Source organism: Channa argus, chromosome 14 (genome assembly GCF_033026475.1).
Source record: "Channa argus isolate prfri chromosome 14, Channa argus male v1.0, whole genome shotgun sequence".
Classification (NCBI taxonomy): Eukaryota; Metazoa; Chordata; class Actinopteri; order Anabantiformes; family Channidae; genus Channa; species Channa argus.
The window spans coordinates 5,061,068-5,083,219 of record NC_090210.1 but is presented as its reverse complement, the minus strand read 5'-3'; the positions used below and the strand labels follow the sequence as shown (position 1 = coordinate 5,083,219).

Sequence of the window (22,152 nt, the reverse complement as noted above, 5' to 3'; positions counted from 1 at the left end):
TTATTTTTCCAGAAAGAAAAATCAATTTCACATGGGGATGTGTTTCTGGCTCCACGAAGCAATAGATGATTTAGCAAAGCCTTGAGAGTTGTTTGGACACACGATTCTCGAACAAATTAAACAACGAGCAGTAAAATAGGTCATAGATCTTGCACAGAGGTATACAGCACATTCTGCAGAGAAATGCCAGACGACGTCCTCTCAAATAATCATATAAAATACAACTTCAAATATGGAAACATATGGTGTTAGAGAGTAAGGCCCTGGCTCTCCAATTGACACCCTTGTCATGTAGTTTGTCCCCAAGAGGACTCTGGTCGTCCACTGCTCCCATGATCCAGCACAGTTTCTTCATATGTCGGCAGACGTTTGCACGCATCGTATGTGGGCAGCTGAGCAGCAGCAGCTGGATCCACCAGGCTGACCGGTGTACAGCTGTCCACCAGCGGTTCTTGTGATGTGGTAACAGCTGGGTGTGCGTTCGGTGACGGGGTGAGCTGCCTGGATCTGGAACACAACATTCTCTGGACAAAGTATCCCACGGCGAAGAGCAGCAGCATAATAAGAACCCCAGACAGTTTGCGGGTGATCATAGCGATATTGTAGTAAGTGTTGTCCATTAATTCCTTGCAACAGGTGATTGCAGTGCTGTTGTTTCCCTGAGCGCAGCAGATCTGGTCATCCTGACAAAGCTCACGTCCACATTTTCGGATGGAATAAACAACTGTGCGAACGAGAAAATAGGCAGTGAACAGCAGCACCTGGCATCTGTAGATAAACATCGCTGTTGTGTTTCAAAGGTAGGAAATGACCATGTGAACCGAGATGATAAAAGCTTGGGACACAGGATGTAGGCGAGACCGTTCACTTGTGGGTAACGCGCTGAAAGATGAGTTGGATGGAGAGGCTGACGCAGAGCCATCATCAGTGCACCGCCTGCTCAAAGGACAAAACAGTGGGACGGAGGGGGGGGAAACGAAGTAGGCACCAAGTGTAAATGGGGCACATCAGATAGCTGGACGCGCACACCTGGAACATATAAACATGTCAGGTAAATATTAACTCCTAAGTGCACACCGTGGTGCCCTTATCGTCTATTATGCACTTAGTTATTGATATATTGATACCATTTATAGTCATAAACACAGACTGACAAACAATGGCTAGTTTAGTTCAAATCAATGCAGACAGGCGCCCAGGAAATCGACCAGTCATGTTACAGAGAAGTGACCTGAATGACTGAACATTTGTTTGTTTCATAACCAGGGATGGGGATCAACCAACCCACTGAGGAAAACAACGAGGGGCGCTGTCCAAAGTGCTGACGCTACTAAAACCAAAAGGAACGATGTAGCTGGCAGGAGCACCGAGAATTTCCATTTGCAATATTAATACTGCTCCGTTTAGAGCCAGGGGTCATGTACGCTCATCCTTTCAAAGACTGCAGTGTGCTGCTCTTTGCCCATTTAGACAAAGTGATGCTGCTACAAGACGCCTGAAAACTGCAGTAGCTCTGTCTTTACTTACAGCCTGTGCCTTTTAAAAAAAAAAAATGAATCCAGTACAATGACAACTTGAGTTAAGAGATTCATAAATCTTGAATGCAATTTCAGAAATGATGCCTTTTCGACAGACAGATATGACCAATAATTTTACTGGATGTGGCAGACAAAGCAAACATTTTATATTACATCATATACCCTCACAATGATTAATCAATAATGTGACTACATGATGAGTAGGTTGTGGGTAGTAATGGAGGAAAGTGCTCCCTAATAGCATGTGTGCTTTCTCCTCCGTTCAGAATTGCTGGAATTATGCTGGAGGAACTTTTACTATCGACATCAAAAGGAGGCAATGTGTGTTTGTGTGAAAGTACACAAAAGGCATCCTCTCGATATCCACTTTTGTTGCTTAGGCTTAATCAGTTTAAGTGCTTAAAACCCAATGCTAATTAAATTGTTTGCTACAGCCATAATCGAGCTGTTGGGCCAAGAACCATTGCTTGATTTTGTAAAGATCAGATATCGAATAATGGAGAAAAATTATATTGGGCTTACATGAGGCAAGTGCAACAACAACAACAACAAAAATGGTCAATATTGTAAAATGTTTCAGAACAAACGATTTTTCATTTGTGCAGAAAATACAACAACTGCAACAATATATCCCAAGTACATGAACAATGTATGGTTACTTGTGAAGATGGCATTTCAATAACGAGATAAATCTCCGTCTTCATGAGGATTTTCAGAGGCATCCAAAACGTTTGTCCTGCACATGACTGTGGTTAAACGGTCGTTTGTCCACCCCGTGGTCTGCTTCTTCGCATTTCAGGTGATCTTGTTCATTGGTGGCAGTATTGCTTTGGAATCTGTTGGCCGTGAGACAGATTCATTGGATGAGAGGACAGTAACAGGTCCCCGCTGTGTAGTGTGCTCTGAAACAAATGACGAGTGTGAAAATGGCCTATTTCAGCCGCGCTAATAATTAGAGCACATTAACAAATAGTTTAACCTTTGAATAAAAATCCACTGCCTTCATTTACTAATGATAAACAGTAAATCCGAGTCAATCTGGAGATTGTGAGAACACAAGCTGTGCTTTTGTTTGCTGAAATGTAAGATGTGTCTAAAGAATATTTAAAACTGCACACACAGTAATAAAAAGAAGAAAATCATAAAAAAAAAAAAAAAAAGAAAACCTCACTTACTTGCCATCTTTGCTTCCCTTTTCTCCAGTCTCACAGGGGTCTGAGGAAGTTTGTTGAACTGGCTCTGATACATTCCTGGACGGAATTGGACATACTTAACTGGGTCTTGCTCTGGTCTCTTCTGAACTAAACTTTCCTGTGAAGTCGTGGCAGACCCTTTGGGGCTCATGGTAGTTTTAGGAGCTTCTGTAGACAGAGGCTCCTCAACCTGACTGAAGATATCACAGCTCCTACATGCGTGGTCATTCCCATCAACTGATCTCCATCTGGACAAAAGAACACTATTAGATGGCATTTAAGAGTTCCAACTTCACAGTTTTGTTCTAATGAAAGTATACTGTAACCGACCATGAAAACTGGAAAAACAAAAACAATACCTCCTCTCAACTAAAGAGCAGGCCTTGTTTTGAGAGCCAACAGTTAAGGTGACAGGAACAGCCTTCATGTAGCAGGTTATATAGACCTGTGGGAGAGAAACTTCAGTAAGAAACACAATTGACCTGATATACAGAAACATAATAAACACTTACATGCAATTGGAACAATAAAGACTTGATAGAAAAATAAAGACAACTGACCTGATTACTGCTCTCTTGATAGAACCTGAAGGCATCCAGTTTAAATTTCAGTTTGTGCTCCTCAACTCTTGGCAGGAAATGGGAGCTGGAATTCGTCAGGTAAGCATCAGCAAGACATCTGTGAAAGTGGGAAAGGGGGAAAAAAAAAGTATCAAATGACAAAACTAGAATGAGAGTTCATTTTTGTAGGATGGTTGGTTCAGGATTTGGTTTGGCTCACCCATAATTCTCAATAAAGTCATATCTCAATGTTGCCTCTGAATTAGAAGTTGCTGTGGCAACACAGTGGTCAACATAGACTTGGAGGGGGATGTGTTTGGCAATGAAGGCAGATGCTTCAAAATGAATGGGGTCCCCCAGGAAATAAGTATATGATCCCCTCTCAAACCGCCACTGATCTAAAAACACGACATAAGCACGAAAATAAACATGGAGCAATTGAAGAAAAAGGAGTTCTGTTGATGCCACCCTTTCCATACCGTTCATGAGTCGCAGGTTGAAGTCTATCTGGTCCTCCACTGCAGCCCTGGAGACAAAGGGAACCAAGGCAGGGAGCAGAGAAACGCCATTCACAGCACAATTCCTGGAAAGAAGTGCGCAGCAATCTCTCAACAAAGCAAGAATAAATCAACATGCAAGAATAAAATATATATCTGAACAAGCTGGTTCCTATAATATAAAAAAACCATTGAGAAGCGCAGAACTTACTTTTCATAATGACATTCAACTGGAACCGTTGCTCCATCCAGCCTAAGCAGACCATTAGATGAAGGTTCAGGTGAGTAGACCAAAACATTAGAATAAACAATCTTCTCCTCGGTCGACTGGAAAAGAGCATTGTAGGACATTAAGCCACACAGCTGAAACATTAGTGGCGAATTTCGACAGTGATACTTAAGCTGCTTCCCATAAAAAAAAAAAAAATCACTCACTGACAGTTTGGTTCCACAGTGCATCAACTGGGCCTTGATGGTGAATTGAGCTTCTCCTGATGGGAATGCTCCACATGTGCTCCCCTCCGCATCTGAATCTGAGCCCAGCTGCAGGTGTCTGCCGTCCACATCAAGGCCTGTGTCAAACATGTCAGCCTGCACCACAACCTCCATCGAGTCCGGGTTACACTTGACCACGACTGGCCGAGGTCGCACATTAAGCTCCGCAGTTTCCAGCTGTCTGAGCGGAGACGCCTCAGGTGGGATTTTACTGAAAGTCCTTCTGTGAGAGTTTGCTTCGCTGGACACTAACTCGAGTGTGAAAACTGCAATAATGAGGGCGCTTACCCACCAAGAAGACGTTTTTTTCAAGTTGCGGACCATTCTTGGACTCAGACATCCCGGTGTGGAAGAAGACAAGCCACACAACCTCTGACACTCTCAGCACAGCTGAAAATGATCTTCAGTGATTTGATCTAACGTTTCTCCGACCCGCCTGGGCGCTTGGTTGGACCGATCACAATCACGAGTGTGTCCATATAAAAGTCCCCGTATTGAACATGGAAGGTCATGTCAATCAAAGCAATATTTGTGATTAACCTCATGTGCGTACACTAGCAGAGAGGTTGTTTGGAAATCTACATGTGCTCTAATGTACATTGTCCACTAGGTGGAACTAAAGGCAAAAAGTTCAACCTGTCACACACGTTACAAGCGTCGCTTTTGTGAGGATCATTCATTTATTTACTAAGTTCTTAAAGGAGCTTTAGGTTGAAGACAAAAGGTGAACTCTCAGGGTAAAATCTAAAAGAGGATCTGCCTCTCAGAAAGCCTCCAGGCTGCCCTACACCGGTCTGCCAATTTATTAGGTACATTACCTGAAGTATTGTACCTCTACAGTTTTGAGTTATGTGTATTTTACCTTAGTACTTTAATTTAAGCAACTTTTATTTTTGTACTGTAATTCTGTACTACATCCACCACATCTGACAATTCTAGTTACTATGCAGATGTTAATTCTTAATACCAAATATAGACAACTTGAATTATAAGGTTATGGATTAAGCACCCGGCAGCGCATAAACTACTATGATACACTAACGTGAACGAGCGCCACTGTTGTCAGTTTCTGCTTTTGTTTCACACCAGGTCAGCACCTAAAAGACTGTTGGCCCTTATTTTTAATAATTACTAAAAACATTGCTTTTCCTTATTTTTACATTTGAAAAGAAATGTGAAATTAGTTGACAATAAATAATCCCTAACCTGACACTTATTTTTATTTCTTCTAACTGAAGGAAAGAGAATAGAAGACATTAAATGCATGTTTTTAAGCTTGTTCCTTGCCGGAATCTGCACAACTAACGAGACCTGGACGTGTTAGATTATTGACATGACATTAGTCATGAAGCATGTGTGGTACAAATCTGATACATTCATGTTGTTTTTTTCTGTAACTCAGTCAGATTTCTATGCCCAGAGAAATCTACTTCTTGGTTAAAGGATTTGAAATAGTACTTCTGCTTGTCGTGACTAACTTTTTTAGGCAGGTATTTGAGTTTGGACCTTATGCACTTCTGCAACCTCTGAGTGCACCTAAATAAAAAATGCAATCTGCAATAAAAGTCCTGTAATAAATGTTATTGAATTAATTTGATCATTTTGGAGTTTGCTTTGAATTTTATTGTGTTGTGCAGAGAAGGATTTCTGTTGTTTAACCTACACTTATTGATGGAAATGCAATAAACACAACTCACAAAAAGGACTGCAGGACATCCAGCTCCTCTTTTTTCTATTTATTTATTCATTTTGTGCCTATTCTAATGTTATAAAATGTCAATCAGAGAAAGACAGCTTCTTATAGTGAAAATGTAAATAGTGCATTTGTCAGCTGCTTATCGCACACATACTCTATCCAAATACTGTTCATTCATTCTCTCTGACTCAGTGTATTTAAATCTGATCCACCGTCTGAGTAAATTTTGTCATGTGCCTTTTGTGGCAACAACGTCATAGGTCTTTCTCGACCCCATTTGCCACAAAACTCAGCGGCGCCAGTTCCACTTAACCAGGAAAGGATGTAAGCTGAACAAAAAGAGTTATTTCACTTTCATTAAGGTTTAATGAAAAAGTAGGTGACCTGTGCTTTCAAATCAGTGTTCCCACACAAAAAAAAACATTCAGTGTGCACTGTCACACAGATCAACTCATTTTGTGGATTCATGAAAACCTCAGTGTATTCAGCTGACAAAGAAAATTTTGTCTGGACATTCCACTGTAATTATTTGCTGTTTGTATCATATCGTCTATCACAGTAGGTGTTCAACAAAGTAACATCTGATTATCTACTGTATTGTATTGACGCTAACCTCAAATTGCACTGGTCATATTTTGACAGACTTTCACATCCTTATGAATATCAAAAGACTTTTTTTTTTTTTTACTGAAAATATTATGGTTGCCTGACAGCAAGTTGATCATTAAGAGTGGACTTTCCAAATGAAGTGTGAACAAACACTCAACTGCATTCTGTCAGTACTTATTATTTCTCACAGCCTCAGTTTGTGGGGATGAGTTGTTTACAGGAAAATACAGTCACGTTTGAAGGAAATATTCTACTGGCAAAATAGGATGGATGGAATTCAGACGGGTTAAAAGAGAATTCTTCTTTCAAATCCCTTGTTTCCTGTAAGTGCCACTGTTTATTAGTTACGATGCCTAACTGCTGTCAAGCTCTTACCATGGGAGAGGCGTGCTCCTGATGTGGCACTGCTTAAATCATCTTACTGCAACCATTTTTCTCGAATAACAGCCCAAAAGTAAACAGTGAATAAATAAGTGACACATCAGCAGGATTTATGCTGGGAAATAATATTTATTTTTAAATATTTAAATAGTTGAAAATAAATAGTCCAAAATACAAAAAGCTTATCATTATGAATAAATAACATGTCGTCTGTAAATACACTTTGTGAAAAAGCACTTTACATAAAAGTAATAAAAACTCCTAAAAACTGAAGTGTTTTCTGTCATAAGCAGAATATTTGATTGTAACATTGCCTGTTACTGCAGTTTATGCAATTTAAACTTGTTCGGTGTCGGACTTATTCAGTGTGATCACCAGAGTTCATGTATCCCATGACCCTGTTGATTGTTATGGTGCGGAGGTGGAAGCCCTTTAGCACCTTGCACAGGCTCAGTCTTTCATTGTAGCTGCTTGGATGTGCAGACGCCTTTAAAATGAGAGACAGACACTGTAATTTCAGCAATACAATAAGAATCCAACAGAATGATATACTTTGTTCGATTTGTGATATTTTTCTATTTACTGCATTGTGTCTTTAGTTCTTTCTTTAAAAACACAGAGACTTCAGTAAACTAAAAACTAACTCACATTGCATTTTTAACTCATTACTGTGACTTGCAACACTCACCGGCTCTGTAGCCACATCTGTGGGCCAAGTCCATGAGAAGCAGTTCTGTTGAGAGCAGATAGTAGATTTTTACTACGGAACTGTCTTTAATGAGCAATGCAGAACCACTTAATTCAACATTTATCATACAAACGTATTCTATCTTGTATCAAATAGATAAAGCAGCATGTAAACTCCAGAGCTGTTTGCCTGGTCATCTAACTTAATACTGAGTTAATACTGAGAATATGAATATGTAGAGTATTGTGTCCAACCTCCATAAGTTCTCTCAGGCTCAACAGAACAGTTGGTCCAAGTATGCTGTTGGGGTCTGGCTGAGTTGCAAGAAATTTGTAGTAGTGAAGTAGATCTTCCCCAATGTTTGTCAGACATGACTCCTGCGTGGCAAAGAAATAAAGTTAAATTGATGATTTCACACATTTCCTACATAGATTGATTTTTATTTAATTTACATTCACAAGCAGTTAAAGTACATTGTAAATGAAGACAGATAAAATAGGACATTTTGTCACCGAGACGGAGCCAAACCTACCTGATTGAATTTTGACTCAGCTGCTCCAAAGCATGTAGATTTCTGTGGGGCAAACGAATGAGAATTTAAGTACTTAGGCAGAAAGAATTACACAAACCTCAGTGTAGAGGCCATGAAATAGGGTTGCATGGATAGCAACTCTCAAAACTTGTAATAGATGGAGATCTGTTTAGGATGAACTCTCTTTATTTACCGTCGGTGCACAAACAGATTCTGTGTTGGTCTTCACATTCAGCTCCAAACTCTGCTTTGTGCAGTCGATTCCTCTGAACAGGTTCCTCTGTGACATTGAATGAGAATCATTTAAAAGCGTGAATATGAAAGATGACAGTGTAAAAATTCATCTTGACTCAGTTTTGTAGACCTACTTGCGTGAGAGCATGAGTGATGTTCTGCAGAAGTGTCCATGCCTTTAAAACGCAGGCGTCTGTTATCGAACCTTCGTTCACCACTGGCGCAGCTTGGCTGACCTGCCACAGAGAACAGCTGAGCACCAGAAGCATCAGTGCAGGAGTGAAGTCTGTGAAAAGGAGACAAATTGAATTCTATCAATAAATCCTGATTTTCATCTATTTTCATTCAAGTGTAGTCTTTGTTATACTTACAGAGCTTGACAAGCAGCATCTTAGATTGAAGACTGTTAATTGAGATTTTCTTTTGAGTCTGACTGTGCTCAGACATCCTTAAGTATTTTATACCCACAGTGATGCAGGGATTTCCCTACTTTAGTTTAACACCTAAATGTAAATTGAAAGTCCAGAGTCAAGGTTGTGTAATTTCCTTTTTCTCCCTATATCGCTAAATGTTTTGGTGAAACTGGAATTAACATGAACACTGATGAGTAAAAGGCCTTTACATGTTACATGCTACCATGGGACTTGATGACTGCTCATTGTTGACATTTCCAGAGAGAACAGAGTGAAAGCATTTTGTTTGTATAAAACCATCATCTAACATTTGTCTTATATCAACCAGTGCATTATTAATCAAAAATGTAGAGATTTCCTTTTGTTAAAAAATATATATAGAACTTAGATTTTGACCATAAAATGTATATTTCCTATTCATCTTCGAATCAGAATGCTAATTTCAACATTGACAGTGTATTTATAAGAGTTTAGCTTCTAATGATACAATTTCCTAATAAAAAAAAATATTATTGTGTAAACAGATGTAAAAATGCAAATGTGTCAGTTTTGCCCTACAAGTCCCAGTTGTTCCCCTCTTGCTGTGGAAATGATCCACAAAACTCAGTTACATAAGTGTTAGCACAAGTGTGACTGTGTGAATGAGCAGAGAAACTCGACTGCGCCTGTTTGTGCAAGTAGGTACATGGAAGAGAGTGAATTTTATTTGAATCACAGAGGTGTTATGAAAACCAGCCAATTATAGACAATGTTTACACCCGTGGAACATTTATTATTTGATTTGTATTACAATCATTATACAGTAAATTATACATTTATCAACAACGCAAACAATTAACATTCTTAAAAAGCTGACAGTGAAAACACTTGAACACAGTCAGACAAAAAGACAGGTTCTTCCTCCTTTTAATAAAACATCTTTTAACATTTACATACAGTATGTCCATAAACCTTTTTAACAGATAAAATAGATATATGTTTAGGCCATGGTTTATTCATATATTTGTTTTACTTGTTTTTATGTTTATCATCTAAGAAAAAAAAATCACATTGCATACTTTTAAGAGGCTACTCATATCAGCATGCCTCCAGTTTTGGCCCTCTTTGTCTGTTGTACTAAGTACAGCACATTAGACAAAATAAATGTATCTAATAAACATAGATCAAAATGATGTCCCTTATAGGTGTAAGTAAAGCAGGTGAAAAGTGTTGTACATCCAGTGATCTTTTACAAGACATTTGTGAATCTGCTGCAGCAGCACTGAAACATTGATGTAAAGCTAAGCTGCAAGTCAGCACAGATACAAAGTGTTTATCATTTTTGAATTGCAACAGCTTAGACAATAGATGTTTAATAGTAAAGTCCGGAGTTAAATAGTGATGACACAGTGCTATTAGTGAATGAAAGATTTAACGAGTGAACATGTCGTGTGCACAAATGACCTGATGCCAATCTTCGGGATTAAGCTACAGACCAACAAAACATAAAGATAACCAAATTCAGTTCAGTTAGATGTGGCCCCTCAGAGTTATTATTCTTTTTAAGACAAGTGAGAAACAAGGCGTGCAGCTCTCCCTTCAACCCAGCATTAACATGAGTGTACCGTGCAAAATCATAAAGAGGTAAAGGAGGATTAGGAATGAAATTGAGTCAAGAGGATTCCCCTTATTCTGTATTAAGCTATGATTACTCGACCTGAATGAAAGTGCAAAACCTTCACAAACTCAACTGAGTCCATATTGAAAGCAGTGATCACTCAGTTTCTTTCAGATGTCTTATTTCTGCGTCCTCAGACAGCGTCTCATTGTGCAATGTGTGTGTGTGTGATTACTAAGTGCTGTAGTCAGCTTTCCTGAAACAAGTCAGCACAGATGGAATTTCTTTAATGACACTGGTGATGAACCGTGGAGAGGGAGGTTGGATGGCGTGCAGATGGACACAAACTTAGCCAGGAAGTTTATTTAGAGGCTGCTTTCTCTGCCTGCTGCCGCTGATGTCTGTGAGCGTGCCTGTAACACAAAGTCCAGAAGAATGTTAGAGTAAGCACAGGACAGTAAATGTCCAAATGCAGCTCATAAGGACCACACAGCTCTGACCGTGTTCGCAGTAAATTTGTCCTGAGTGCTTTACCTGGTGAGGTCCTCTATATCCACCAACATCGCGTCCTGCTCCACATGCAGCTCGTCCCTTATCACCAGCAACTGAACCAGCTCCTCATTTAGACCTGTGTAACGTAATAGATGCAATTAGCTCAAGACCTTACTGGAGAGTGTGTCTCTTTAAGGGACAATGGGCGATTGACCTTATTTCTGCCAGATTTCATATTTTGATCTTCATGTAGTATTTTAGAATTGTTAAAGATTGGGAAGCGGGTTACTAGAATATTAGAAATAAATATATTTCCCACTGGGGGACGTCATCAGGATGACATTTCCAACACTTGGAAACTGCTTTCAATTTCAAGTTAAGTGTTGTTTCTGTTCTACTCACTCTGGATCTGTGAGTGTAAGTCATTGGTGATGACTTGCAGCTGTCCAAGACTCATGTCCCTCATGTCCCCTGGCCTCAGATTCCTCTTCATCAGACCCTCGCTGATGTGAGGCAGATGGGGAAGCTGCATGTGTAAAAACACACAAGGACGGGAAATTGGTGCATATCTATGTGTGTAAAATGGTTCAGAATGCAAATAAACACTTAGTGTGATCCAATATTGATCAAAGTCTTTGTATCTCTCTGAGTTTGCAAATGTCCCCTATCCTTTAACAGTAGGACAATATTTTTGCTCTTTTGTTTACTGTTGTTAGGGGTTTTCTCTTAGTGTCACACACACATCCCCTTTTTAACCCCGACTGATATTGTATTAAGGACACGCGAGTTCCTAACATAGTCTTCATTGTGTTGCATTTACTGTAAAAGCAACTTCCAGTCATTCTATGTTGACTTGTTTCCCATTGCTTTTAGCATTGATAAATGTAGCCTGGGAATGAATTTTTCATGGAAGGAGTCAAGAGCTTTGTACACACACACACACACACACACACACACACACACACATGAAAGTCCTCAGAGCTGACTAACCAAGTCAGCCACAGGTGAACGTCTGTGCAGTTGGATTTGCCTCTCCACCTCCACCTGCATGCGGGCCATAGGTCGAGCTAGAGCCAACGCCACCCGGGCCTCCTCTTGCAGTCTCCGCTGCACCCGCCAGAACCCGCTGCAGTCATCTAATGGGTCAGAGTCCTCCTCTGCAGTGTCCCGGTCAGATAACGAGGAGCTCTGCTTGCTCTGGGGTTGGTGTTTAGTGACACCGTGATGAAAAAGACAATGAGGTAACAGAAACACACTTACAGTATAACACACACACAAAAGCTGTGCATACCATAGGAGACAATGGTGTGTCCAGACTGGTCTCTGTCCTGCTGTCTTCAGCATCACTGTCTTTGTCACTGCTGCTGTCATTAACAAAACACATCTGCAGGTTCACCTCACTCTGCAGGCTACGAACATGAGACAGGAAATGAGATAAGAAACACGAAATAAGAAATGCTGCTCAGAAACCCCAAAAACATCTTCTACTCATAATGATGTTTATAGAGAGAAATGGCAAATTACTGTTTGATTGTACTGTTTACACACAAATACAATAATTTTTGTTCAAATGAACCATATGTGACATGGTAGATTATAAAATCAACATTTTACAATTTGCTCTGTAATTTTTCTGTTATGAAAAAAATAATGGAAGGCAGAAAGGAAAGTAAACATTTGAAATATTGTGTTTTTTTGCATTTACAGAATTTAAAAGTAAGTGAATACCAGTACATCATTAAAGTACATAGATAATGAAGGTAGTGCAATATCCTCATGAAAAGCTGCAATACTATCAGAATGATTGGTACTCTGTACATCATGTACATCCCATGGGTGACTTGCTGGATTTTTTCTGGACAGAAAGAGCAACTTAGTACTTATTTTTCTTTTTGGCAGTGGTAAATCCTGACGCACACTCACACTTGTAAATATTCCTTAAAAAATACCTGTCTTTTTAATGTCTTCACAGGAATAATGACACAGTTGGCAAACTGATCAATGCTTTTCGGTGTTTTCAGTGTTTTCCATGGTTGGGCTTAATTCTGTTTACGCAAAAAGTGGAGTTAGTGGACATTGACTTTGCCTGGACAAAGCTCTGACCTGAAACCAATACAAGCTCTTTAATTGTAAAATAAGCTGCAATCCCAGGTCTTAGCTCCCACCATAACGTAAATGCCCCACCTGGCCTCACTAATACTTCTGTACCAGAATGGGATTAAATGACTGCAGTGGGGCTTCAAAAGATGAACATGCATAGTTTCAGAATAACATTTTTACACATATACACACCTTTGGCGTGAGTCATGGATACGCAACTGACTATTTCAATGAAACAGCTAAAATTACAATCATAATGCCTCCACAGCAGTTACACAGAAGCCACTGAAGCCTCAACCTCAAAACACCATCCATTGAATTCCAGATCATTATACTCTAAAAGAACCTAACAACACAAAGTAACCTCCACAACACTGGGATGAGAACAATAATGCATACCACAACTCACAAACTGGGCAAGATGCTGCTGGAATTTCCACCCTTGACTAAAGCCTACATAGTGCACCTTTACCTCCAGTGGAGGTCACGTGGCTCCATATCCACCAATCACAACTGTGGATTTATATCAGGCACCACTTCTTCTTTCAAGAGCATGTGGGCCGCAGGCAGACTAAACTTCCTCCAGCAGTAGCCAGTAGCACTGTGGGGGGCGGCCCGATTATTTAATAAAAACGCCCCTTCTAAAAAGTCAAAGTGGCAGAAAGTTACTGGAGGTCAAATCTGTCATGAAAGGAGAGCAAAGCCGTTTTGGCTTTGGTTAACCATGTTTTGTCTGATGTAATGCAACTATTTCCACTGTGTGTGTGTGTGTGTTTGTGTGCTCGTTCTGTGGGTGTAAAAAACCTCAGTTACAAATACGAAATATCAATTTCATGGGAACTTGATTCTTTCAGGTTTATTGTCAAACCCATTGCATATCACTTCCCATATGTACCCATGTTTTTGAATGAAGACCCAAATAGTTGTTTGCATTGTTAAAATGTAAAAAAATAAATGTTAAATATGTTCTGTGTTGCACTTTTTCTGTATAGTGCACATCACTGTGCTGTACGGATGATTAACTTTGAGAGATGGTATCACAAATTTCCTAATCTATGTGCTTTTTGTTGTAATCCGACACAACTATTTCCCACCATGAGATTCAGGCTTTCAGTTACTAACAAAGCTGGGGCTTAGCTTAGTTTCTTTCTTAGCAAAGCATCACGTAATAGAGGTTAACCACGGTGCCACGTCCTCTGTGCCTATTCTTTTCATACCCTTGTTTCTTTGTTCTGATGCTGCTGTGAATTTGTTATTGTTCGGCCTATTGTCAAATTCCTTGGTTTTCTGGGAAACCTTTCACTTTCTTTTTGCATGCATGTCGGTTCAATGACTAATGTATTCTCTCCCTCTGTTGCCAAAATCCATTATAAACAAACACATGATAATTCAACTTATTTCACTGACCATATGTATTGTGAGTCATTGAGCTCCTTCCGCTTAATGACTCACAATACTGACAAATCTATTTCTACAAAGCTCCCATTATAATTTACACTCATAGGTTATTAGTACAGATTCATTTACATTTCACAGAATCCAACAAGCCATTTCGTTAGCTGTAATTTTTTAACATTTGTGCATTTTAAGCTTCTAGTGCTTAGTAAACCGTCAGGATCATCTACGGAACAGCTCCCTCTGCTGGTTAATAAACAACTAACTCTGCTAGTGTTTGCCTGGTAGACAGACCTCAGACAACTGCAGAAAATAAAAATTAAACTGAGGTAACAGGAGAACACCTCATCATTGTCCTTTGGAAACTATGTATCATTACATTTCAAGAGTCAAAAAAACACCTTGCTTCTCTTCAGACAACCCAATGGGGTCAAATGTCTTTTAAGTAGTAATAGAATTCCCCTAGTGTGTATAGGAACACATCTTTCATTTAGCTGAAAAAGGTTAAAATCATTTGGAGATACAGTACATGAGTTTTTATTAGGCAGTAAAGTTGTTACAAAGAAAACTGATTAGTATTGAATTATTGCCAACATGATGGGCATATATTTAATTAAATGGCCCATTAATTGGTCAGTGATGTGGTCTAAATAAGGAGGCTCTACAATACACAAAAGCTCTATATCGAATAATCATGTAATAATAATGTATTTGAATCTGTACATAATTGATCACAGGTATATTACAGTTTCACTGCCAACCTTCCCAGAATAAAAAAGAGTAGATCTTAGGTGTCAGTTGTCTGCAACTGAACCATAAAAATACTGCTGCCAGCCTTCAAAGAAGCACACTGATCAAATGGTAACACACTCACACACACTTGATTCAAACCCACCGGGAGGATGGGCCATTTTTACTGCAGCTGGTGTAGATGACTGGCTCGTCGTCATAGAAACTGCCAAGGGCAAGTTTCTGCCTGATGGACTCCCTCTCATTCCTCTGGGCCTGCCAGAAATCAAGAAAAATATATGCATAAAAACAATATTAGTAAAGGTGCTGCTCCTGTACTGTCATGTCTGCTTAAATGATCAATGGGGACACAACTGTGGAAGACTTCTAAAGCAGACTGTGCAGATTGCTATTTAAGTTGGGATCTATAAATATGTTGTTTGTTACTAAAATAAAGAGCAATCTCTGCTGGAGAGGAGGATAAAAGGAATGATAGGAAATAGAGAGCACTGTAGATTATGTAGATTAAAAGTTTAATTATCCACTTTCTCATTCTCACACATTGAGATAAATAATAATATCATCACTAATATCACTATGGTTTAGTACTACATTATTATTATCATACCAAACATAACATCTTTACAAACAAACATTCAGGTGCTTATGTTTTCGCCAAAAGCTCAAAGATGTAAAGATCATGAGGGAATTTGTTCTATCCACTTTATTTTTGTTACAGACTAGCAACCTGTCCAGGATAAGTCCCACCCCTCATCCTATGCATCGTGGGATAGACTAGAAATTCTAAGTGGTGTAGAAGGTTGGTCTTGAAGATGGTTTAAAATAACTGGCAGATTGTACTGATAGATTCCTCTTTCAGCATGGAGGCATTTTGTTTTTAGGTCAACATACCAGACCTTAAAAAAAGATTTCTTACCTTATTTTTAAGTATGTCTTCATTTATTATTACCCCTTTGATGCATGAGTGACTGGACCCTACACTTTTCCATAAGTTGTGATAGAATAAATGTGTTTTTATGCCAATTTTTCATTTTGGTTAAACATAATCATTTGTATTATATTTTGTATTATATTTTTGTCCACACCAGAATGATTTCATGTTTGAAAATTACACAACAGCAATAAAACAATGTCAACATCCATTTTGTGTTTGTGTGTGTAAATGGTAAATGGCCACTATATATATATATATATATATATATATATATATATATAGCACTTTTTTTATCCAAAGTTTACAATATTGTTTCTCATTCACCCATTCACACACACTCCCACACTGGTGGCTACCATGCAAGGTGCTCACCTGACCCATCCAGGGTAACTTAGTTTTCATTGTCTTGCCCAAAGACATGTAGCAAGGACGGTCCTGGAATTCAACCACTGACCCTGGGGTCCGTGGATGACTGCCCCACTAACTGTGTGTGTGTAACTCTCTTCTTGCCTTCTTGTCTCATCACTGTATGCAGTTGTGACAAACTACCCGTTTCTGGCTTTGATCATTTCACTCAGGTACATTGCATATAACACACACACAGTACATACACTAATGTTAGCTTCATTTTTTTTACCTCTGAAATGTGGAAGGTTAAAAATGTAAGTGGCATGACACCAAACACATGTTTTTTTGAGTAATAGCTGGACTATGAAACGACAAAGACATTGCAAGAAATGACCTCACCGGGTTATTTTTGACCCACCTACGCATCTAAGCCAAGCCAACTGTATTTCTGAAGCACTTTAAAAAACAGCAAAAACTGACCAGAGTGCTTAACAATTTAAAATGGTTAAGCCCAAATAAATACACACACACACACATATATATTTATAAAGTAATAAAGGATAAAAAGAAGGGTTAAATTTACTGTTTATACCAAAGCAAAGGAAACTTTTGCTGTTTTTAATCAAGAAGTCAATAAACCTTTAAGGTAGTCACATACAATTACAGGACTACAACTACTGTAAGCCATAAATAATGGAAGTTAATGTCTTGAGAAAATTTGTTAACAATGTTATACTATCCAGGTCGAGCTGAAGGTTTAAAATGCCATGTTATTCTGCGTTGATATTTTGCTACTTCTTGTAAATATCACCTCTTGACTGTCATCTGCTCTCCTCTCTTCATGTTTAACTCCAGGGATGATATATCATGTGGTTTCTCAGTATCTGGGATTTTCACTGCCCTGATTTACTTTTACCCCCCGCCCCCCAAACCTCTTCCTTTTCTCCTACTTCTTCACATCGTTCTCTGAATTCTCCTCTAAGCTCAGCACTTGTAGGTCAGCTAAAAAAGAAAAACAAAAAAAACCAAAGGTCATTTGAGCTGTGCTGGTTTCAAAGTGTTAAACTCCTACAATCGTTCTTCCTGGTGCAGTGAATTACCAAATGGAAGACTTCATGATTTCCTTTTCTGGCAACACAATGACTGTGCCCAAATGCCCACAGAAAAGCTGCCTACAACAAATGAATAACAGCACAAGAATAGCAGTCGGGGCCAACACATCCACACCCTTTCTTTTTTGTGATGCATCATTAGATAAGGTTGTGATGTAAGAGCATAAATCATACTTAATCGCCTTCACTCTCCCAACCAACACTGAGCCTCCTGCTCATCCACTGTAGAAAACCGGATGTCCTCTTTAGGAGAAGACTGTCCACACACATAGAATTACACCGAACTGGTTTTACCTTTACAAAGAGAGAGTGCGTTGTGTGGCAAATGCAATTATGGTCACTTTAAATGAGACGACAAGATTTATGTATAAATATATAAATGTTTGAACATTTTATATGGGATTATATAGATGCCAACCATATTTAGGGATGGAAATACATTTTACAGAAGAGATAAGTATATCGATATCATATATGAACACCCCCACTACCTTTACAAACACACACCTCATCATCAAGTATGGCTGATCCATCCATAGCCGCACAACCATGATGGTCCACATCATGTGTACCTATAAATACAACGCTACATTCTCAGAATTAAACACTGCTACATGTAAACACAAATCCACACACCTGGTAAACGCGTTTCTCCTGGTGTACCATCCTTCAGCGCATCGTTCTAAAGCAGCCACCGTGCGTTTCTCTACACTGCAGTGAAGCCAGACCCAGGAGACCCTCTCATATACTGCAGCTCTGTGCAGGAGAGCGAGGGAGGGAGGAAGGAGAGAACATTGAGGGGAGGGAGAGTGATGTGGGAGCATGAGAGGAAAGAGTGGGAAGAGACGGAAGTGGAGGTGGAGAGGGAGATGGATGAGGGAGGGGAGAGCCAGAGCTGCTCAGTGCTGCCACTACTCTCCTGATGTGTTATCTGTTCCTCCATCTTTCTTACTTTTTTCTGTCTTTTGCTTTCTCATCTTTATTTTGTTCTTTTATATGAAGGAAAACAAGAGGAGACACATTGTATAGATTTATAGAAATTAGGGCAGAGGTTTAGCTGCAGAGCAGAATGAGAGCTATGGTGGGCTGGAAGGCCAAGCTTAAAATAACGTTACAAATGAAACTGCAACACTGCAAAACAAAACCATTAAAGAGGCTGAGGCAGATCAATAAAAGCTGCTCTAATAAATGTCAGCATTTTTTAGCAACACTGACTGACTAATGTATGCATTTGCTCTTTGGCCCAAAGCAGAACGGCAAATTTTTAATTGCATATTATCTGTTTGTTTTGTCTCCTGAAGGAATCGGCTGCAGTCTCATTCCACATTACAGATTCAAGTGTGATGAGCCGTAAACGAGAGGAAGGAAACACAGCGTGCTCGTGCCCACACGTGCTTAGAGAAGCACAAACACAGTTCGCAAAGCGCTGTGTCACAGTCCACAGTGGACTGATAAAACAAATCAGCAATCTGAGTCATCTTTGATCCTTCATCATCACCAGGGGGCAAATATACTCAACCACTTTGTGCCATGCATTTCTCCCAGGTTATCATAATTATATGCTGTATCTACACACAGTAGAACAGAAACCAGATACAACACAGTAGAGGACGGCAAAAGCTGTCATTGTCATATACTGCATACAAGCTTTGCTCAGTTACTTTTTATTCTTGATTTTTGCCCTCATGTGGTTTGACTTGTACTTTCAGAAGGCGCTTTGTCGAAAAACCTGTATTTGTGCCGAATCCCTATTTTGATGTTGGCCCTTTCTGTTTACTTGTGGTTAAGAGATGGAGTGAAATTTGTCACAAAACATGGAGTCAAGAGGGAGTAACTCAGTGCTTGTGTGGCTCAGACAGCAAGCGAAACAAAAAAAAAACAAACTCACAGAGATGCTGGAGAGTCTGGTTTGCCCAACACTGTAACACTGTCCACTGTCCTCTGCCTGGGGTGCAAAATTATCCTCTAGCTCCTCAGCCCAGCTGCGGCTGTTTACCATGCAGCATCTTTCCCTTATCTCGTGTTGTATGTCACAGTTGCCATCATCTCCACAGTTCTCCCACCAATGGGCTGCATTGGCCTTTCTCGTGAATACTTCTTCATCCTCTTCCTCATCCATGTCCACTTCATAGTCCTCCATGAAGAAGCACAGAGAGAGAAAATGTCAGAGTTGGGGGAGGGGCTATGTGCTCTGGCAGGGAATACAGGCAAAGATAGGTTGAAGATCTTTAGAGATAAAACACAGATCTGTAATTGAAAAAAAAACAACACTTAAATTATGTCTTAGTCTTCTGACAAATAAATTGATTAAAGTGCAACACAAGCTTAAATATTAAAATCTTAAAACATTTCTAAATCAGGTGTTATTTTTATTTTCTCTTCTGTTTCTTATTTTACCTATATAGGCATAAAACCTAAATAATTTTTTGAGCCACAAATACAAAAACGCTAAGGTTTACTATTATAAAACATAATCACATTTAAATGTAATATTTAAAATAATTTATAGGACATATTGTACATAGCATTCACCTATACTGTAGCGATGCAACAGTGCATCAAATGCTTAAAATTAAACATCAAAAGCAGCAATACCAAATAAGAAAACAGCTGTTAATGGATTGATCTATTAAAGGTCAAGTGCATCTTCTCCCATGGTGGACAGAAACTGTATGATGACCACTTACGGATAAATTGTAGGATTTCTAGCTCTTCAACAAAATAATTTCAATTCCAGAGTCAGTGCTCCACCATTCCAGCCAGCTGCAGTAAAAGAGCAGAAAAATACGAACGGGCATCCAGCTATCAGAGAGACCAGTGTTACACGTCTCTCTGTTGTCACGTGTGGTTTAGTTTCAGTGGTGTGTGTATGTGTGTGTTATCACAGGGTGCCCAGAGGAGAGAGCGCCATGTGGGAATGTATAAGAACAGACAGAATGGGGTGTGTATGCTGAATGAGTTTCTATACTATGAGAAGACTGCGGTGACTGAATTAAATAATTTAATGGGTATCATTTATAAATCTAATATAAATGTATTCAGAAGAAGAAAAATATTGATCATTTCTTTTTGAAACAAGACCTAACATTCATAAATTTGCTCCCATCCATGGAAGATAGCTTTCAGATACAACCAATCTTTCTGATCAGATCACTTTTTTAAAAGAAGAAAAAATACCATTAAGCAATTAGACAAGATGAATGTTAGCATATAGATATTGCATTATTGTATTTTACCAATTAACAATATTTGTAATCAACTGTATCAGTTTTTATCTCATAAACCACATACCATGTCACACATTTATTACAAAGCACATACTCAAAAATGTTTGGATGATGTGAAAATTTCAAAAACAAAATGCAACCATCTGAACCCTACTATTGCAAATGGTACTAAGACAAGATATCAAAAAAATGTCATTTTTGAAAACAAAATATTCTCTTTCTTGCTTAATGTAAGATTTCAGCCTCTGGTTGGTTTGTAGCCTCTCTTGTCATATTCTTCACCTTATGTGTCAAATGTTTTCAGTGGGTGACAGGTGTGGACCTGCAGGCAGGTCTGTTTAGCACTTACTGTTTTGTGTTGTGTTGCTGATAAAAGGAAGGTATTCTCTGAAAAATAAGTTCTCTGGATTGTAGCATATTTTGACCCAAAACCTGTATATATATCATTCTGAATGCGCTTTGTGCATTACTACAACCCAACACCATCACAGATGTTGGCTTTTAGACTGTAGGCTGATAAATCAGAGGGAATTTTTCTACTTTGCTTGAGTCCATTTTAAATAATGTAGGACCAGAAGAATGCAGTGGTGTTTTGTGCTCTTATTTATACATGGTTGTTGGTTCATCGTGGCCATTTTTGATGCAGGGCCCCAAAATTATGGCCATTCATTGATAATTTACGGTCTTATCCCATGTGGACACAGATTTCTCCTAGTTCATTATGCATTACAGATGAGGAAAACCAATTCTTCAGCTATTTTACATTGAAAAATGTTCAAAGTAGGCTAAGCCCCTAGAGAATCTAGAGTTACAAAACAACCAATCATCTGTCCACACATGGAAATTTGTATAAAGTTCATGAATCATGTCATTGTGACAGGTCACTGAACTATTCCTACATTATGTTAGAAATTTTCAGAGCGTACATTGCAATGGTTGCATTGAAACCGAGGACTTAATTTGATTTTTGCCAATAACGCCAGACTTCTGTTTCTCAATTGCTCTTCTACAATTTTTATGGCATCTAAGCAATGAAAAACCTGGTATTACCAGTGCCATCTGGTGTTGATAGCACCTACAACTAGCTTGGTTGCCCTAGCCAGGGTGTAGGTTGAGGGCCATCTGGTACCAGATGTAGTTTTTGGGAACCGTTCCAAAACAGCCAATTTGCCTCTGATGACTCCCAGTAGCTAGACATGTCAAGACACAAGATGGTCCCTGTAGCCCACATAGTAGAGATTAGACTCCCACAATAAACTGAACTGCTCAAACATACTGTAGATGACCCAAAATTACAAGGCAGACAGTTCCTTAAAATTATGCAAGAGGCCAGTTGTATTAGACTGTAGTAGCAGGTGTAC

General features: G+C 39.1%; 3 protein-coding genes across 5 annotated transcripts; all 3 read right to left on the bottom strand.

Moving 5' to 3' along the window:
- Window positions 1-1,204: 1,204 nt before the first annotated feature.
- On the bottom strand, window positions 1,205-4,747 carry LOC137098126 (zona pellucida sperm-binding protein 3-like). Its single transcript, XM_067473972.1, has 8 exons — window positions 4,224-4,747; window positions 4,000-4,115; window positions 3,771-3,874; window positions 3,512-3,689; window positions 3,292-3,409; window positions 3,091-3,176; window positions 2,714-2,979; window positions 1,205-2,440 (listed from the first exon to the last, which is right to left on the bottom strand). Exons 1-8 carry the CDS (start codon window positions 4,605-4,607, stop codon window positions 2,334-2,336), a joined length of 1,359 nt encoding a protein of 452 aa, XP_067330073.1. The 5' UTR covers window positions 4,608-4,747; the 3' UTR covers window positions 1,205-2,333.
- Window positions 4,748-7,141: 2,394 nt separating this feature from the next.
- On the bottom strand, window positions 7,142-9,385 carry LOC137098764 (interleukin-12 subunit alpha-like). The gene is made up of 6 exons (XM_067475338.1): window positions 8,558-9,385; window positions 8,383-8,469; window positions 8,190-8,231; window positions 7,912-8,034; window positions 7,658-7,702; window positions 7,142-7,456 (listed from the first exon to the last, which is right to left on the bottom strand). The coding sequence occupies exons 1-6, from the start codon at window positions 8,690-8,692 to the stop codon at window positions 7,328-7,330; spliced, it is 561 nt and encodes a 186-aa protein (XP_067331439.1). The 5' UTR covers window positions 8,693-9,385; the 3' UTR covers window positions 7,142-7,327.
- A 340-nt stretch (window positions 9,386-9,725) lies between these two features.
- On the bottom strand, window positions 9,726-19,811 carry LOC137098763 (schwannomin-interacting protein 1-like). Of its 3 annotated transcripts, none has more exons than XM_067475335.1 (7): window positions 19,453-19,811; window positions 15,316-15,425; window positions 12,217-12,334; window positions 11,916-12,122; window positions 11,328-11,451; window positions 10,968-11,061; window positions 9,726-10,846 (listed from the first exon to the last, which is right to left on the bottom strand). In XM_067475335.1, exons 1-7 carry the CDS (start codon window positions 19,702-19,704, stop codon window positions 10,795-10,797), a joined length of 957 nt encoding a protein of 318 aa, XP_067331436.1. In that variant the 5' UTR covers window positions 19,705-19,811; the 3' UTR covers window positions 9,726-10,794. The 3 variants fall into 3 exon arrangements, with proteins under 3 accessions (XP_067331436.1, XP_067331437.1, XP_067331438.1); XM_067475336.1 differs by lacking the exon at window positions 19,453-19,811 and adding an exon at window positions 18,201-18,359; XM_067475337.1 differs by lacking the exons at window positions 11,916-12,122; window positions 19,453-19,811 and adding an exon at window positions 18,201-18,364.
- Window positions 19,812-22,152: the final 2,341 nt, after the last annotated feature.

Coding starts and splice junctions, on each gene's coding strand:
- LOC137098126 (XM_067473972.1), bottom strand. CDS start 4,607: ATGGTCCGCAACTTGAAAAAAACGTCTTCTTGGTGGGTAAGCGCCCTC. Junction 3,875..3,999: donor GTTGAATGTCATTATGAAAA/GTAAGTTCTGCG, acceptor ACTTCTTTCCAG/GAATTGTGCTGTGAATGGCG. Junction 3,410..3,511: donor GACTTTATTGAGAATTATGG/GTGAGCCAAACC, acceptor CCACTTTCACAG/ATGTCTTGCTGATGCTTACC.
- LOC137098763 (XM_067475335.1), bottom strand. CDS start 19,704: ATGGAGGACTATGAAGTGGACATGGATGAGGAAGAGGATGAAGAAGTA. Junction 15,426..19,452: donor CCAGACTCTCCAGCATCTCT/GTGAGTTTGTTT, acceptor GATTTCTGGCAG/GCCCAGAGGAATGAGAGGGA. Junction 11,452..11,915: donor GTTCACCTGTGGCTGACTTG/GTTAGTCAGCTC, acceptor TTACACATGCAG/CTTCCCCATCTGCCTCACAT.
- LOC137098764 (XM_067475338.1), bottom strand. CDS start 8,692: ATGCTTCTGGTGCTCAGCTGTTCTCTGTGGCAGGTCAGCCAAGCTGCG. Junction 8,470..8,557: donor TCACTCATGCTCTCACGCAA/GTAGGTCTACAA, acceptor TCAATGTCACAG/AGGAACCTGTTCAGAGGAAT. Junction 8,232..8,382: donor AATCTGTTTGTGCACCGACG/GTAAATAAAGAG, acceptor TTTGCCCCACAG/AAATCTACATGCTTTGGAGC.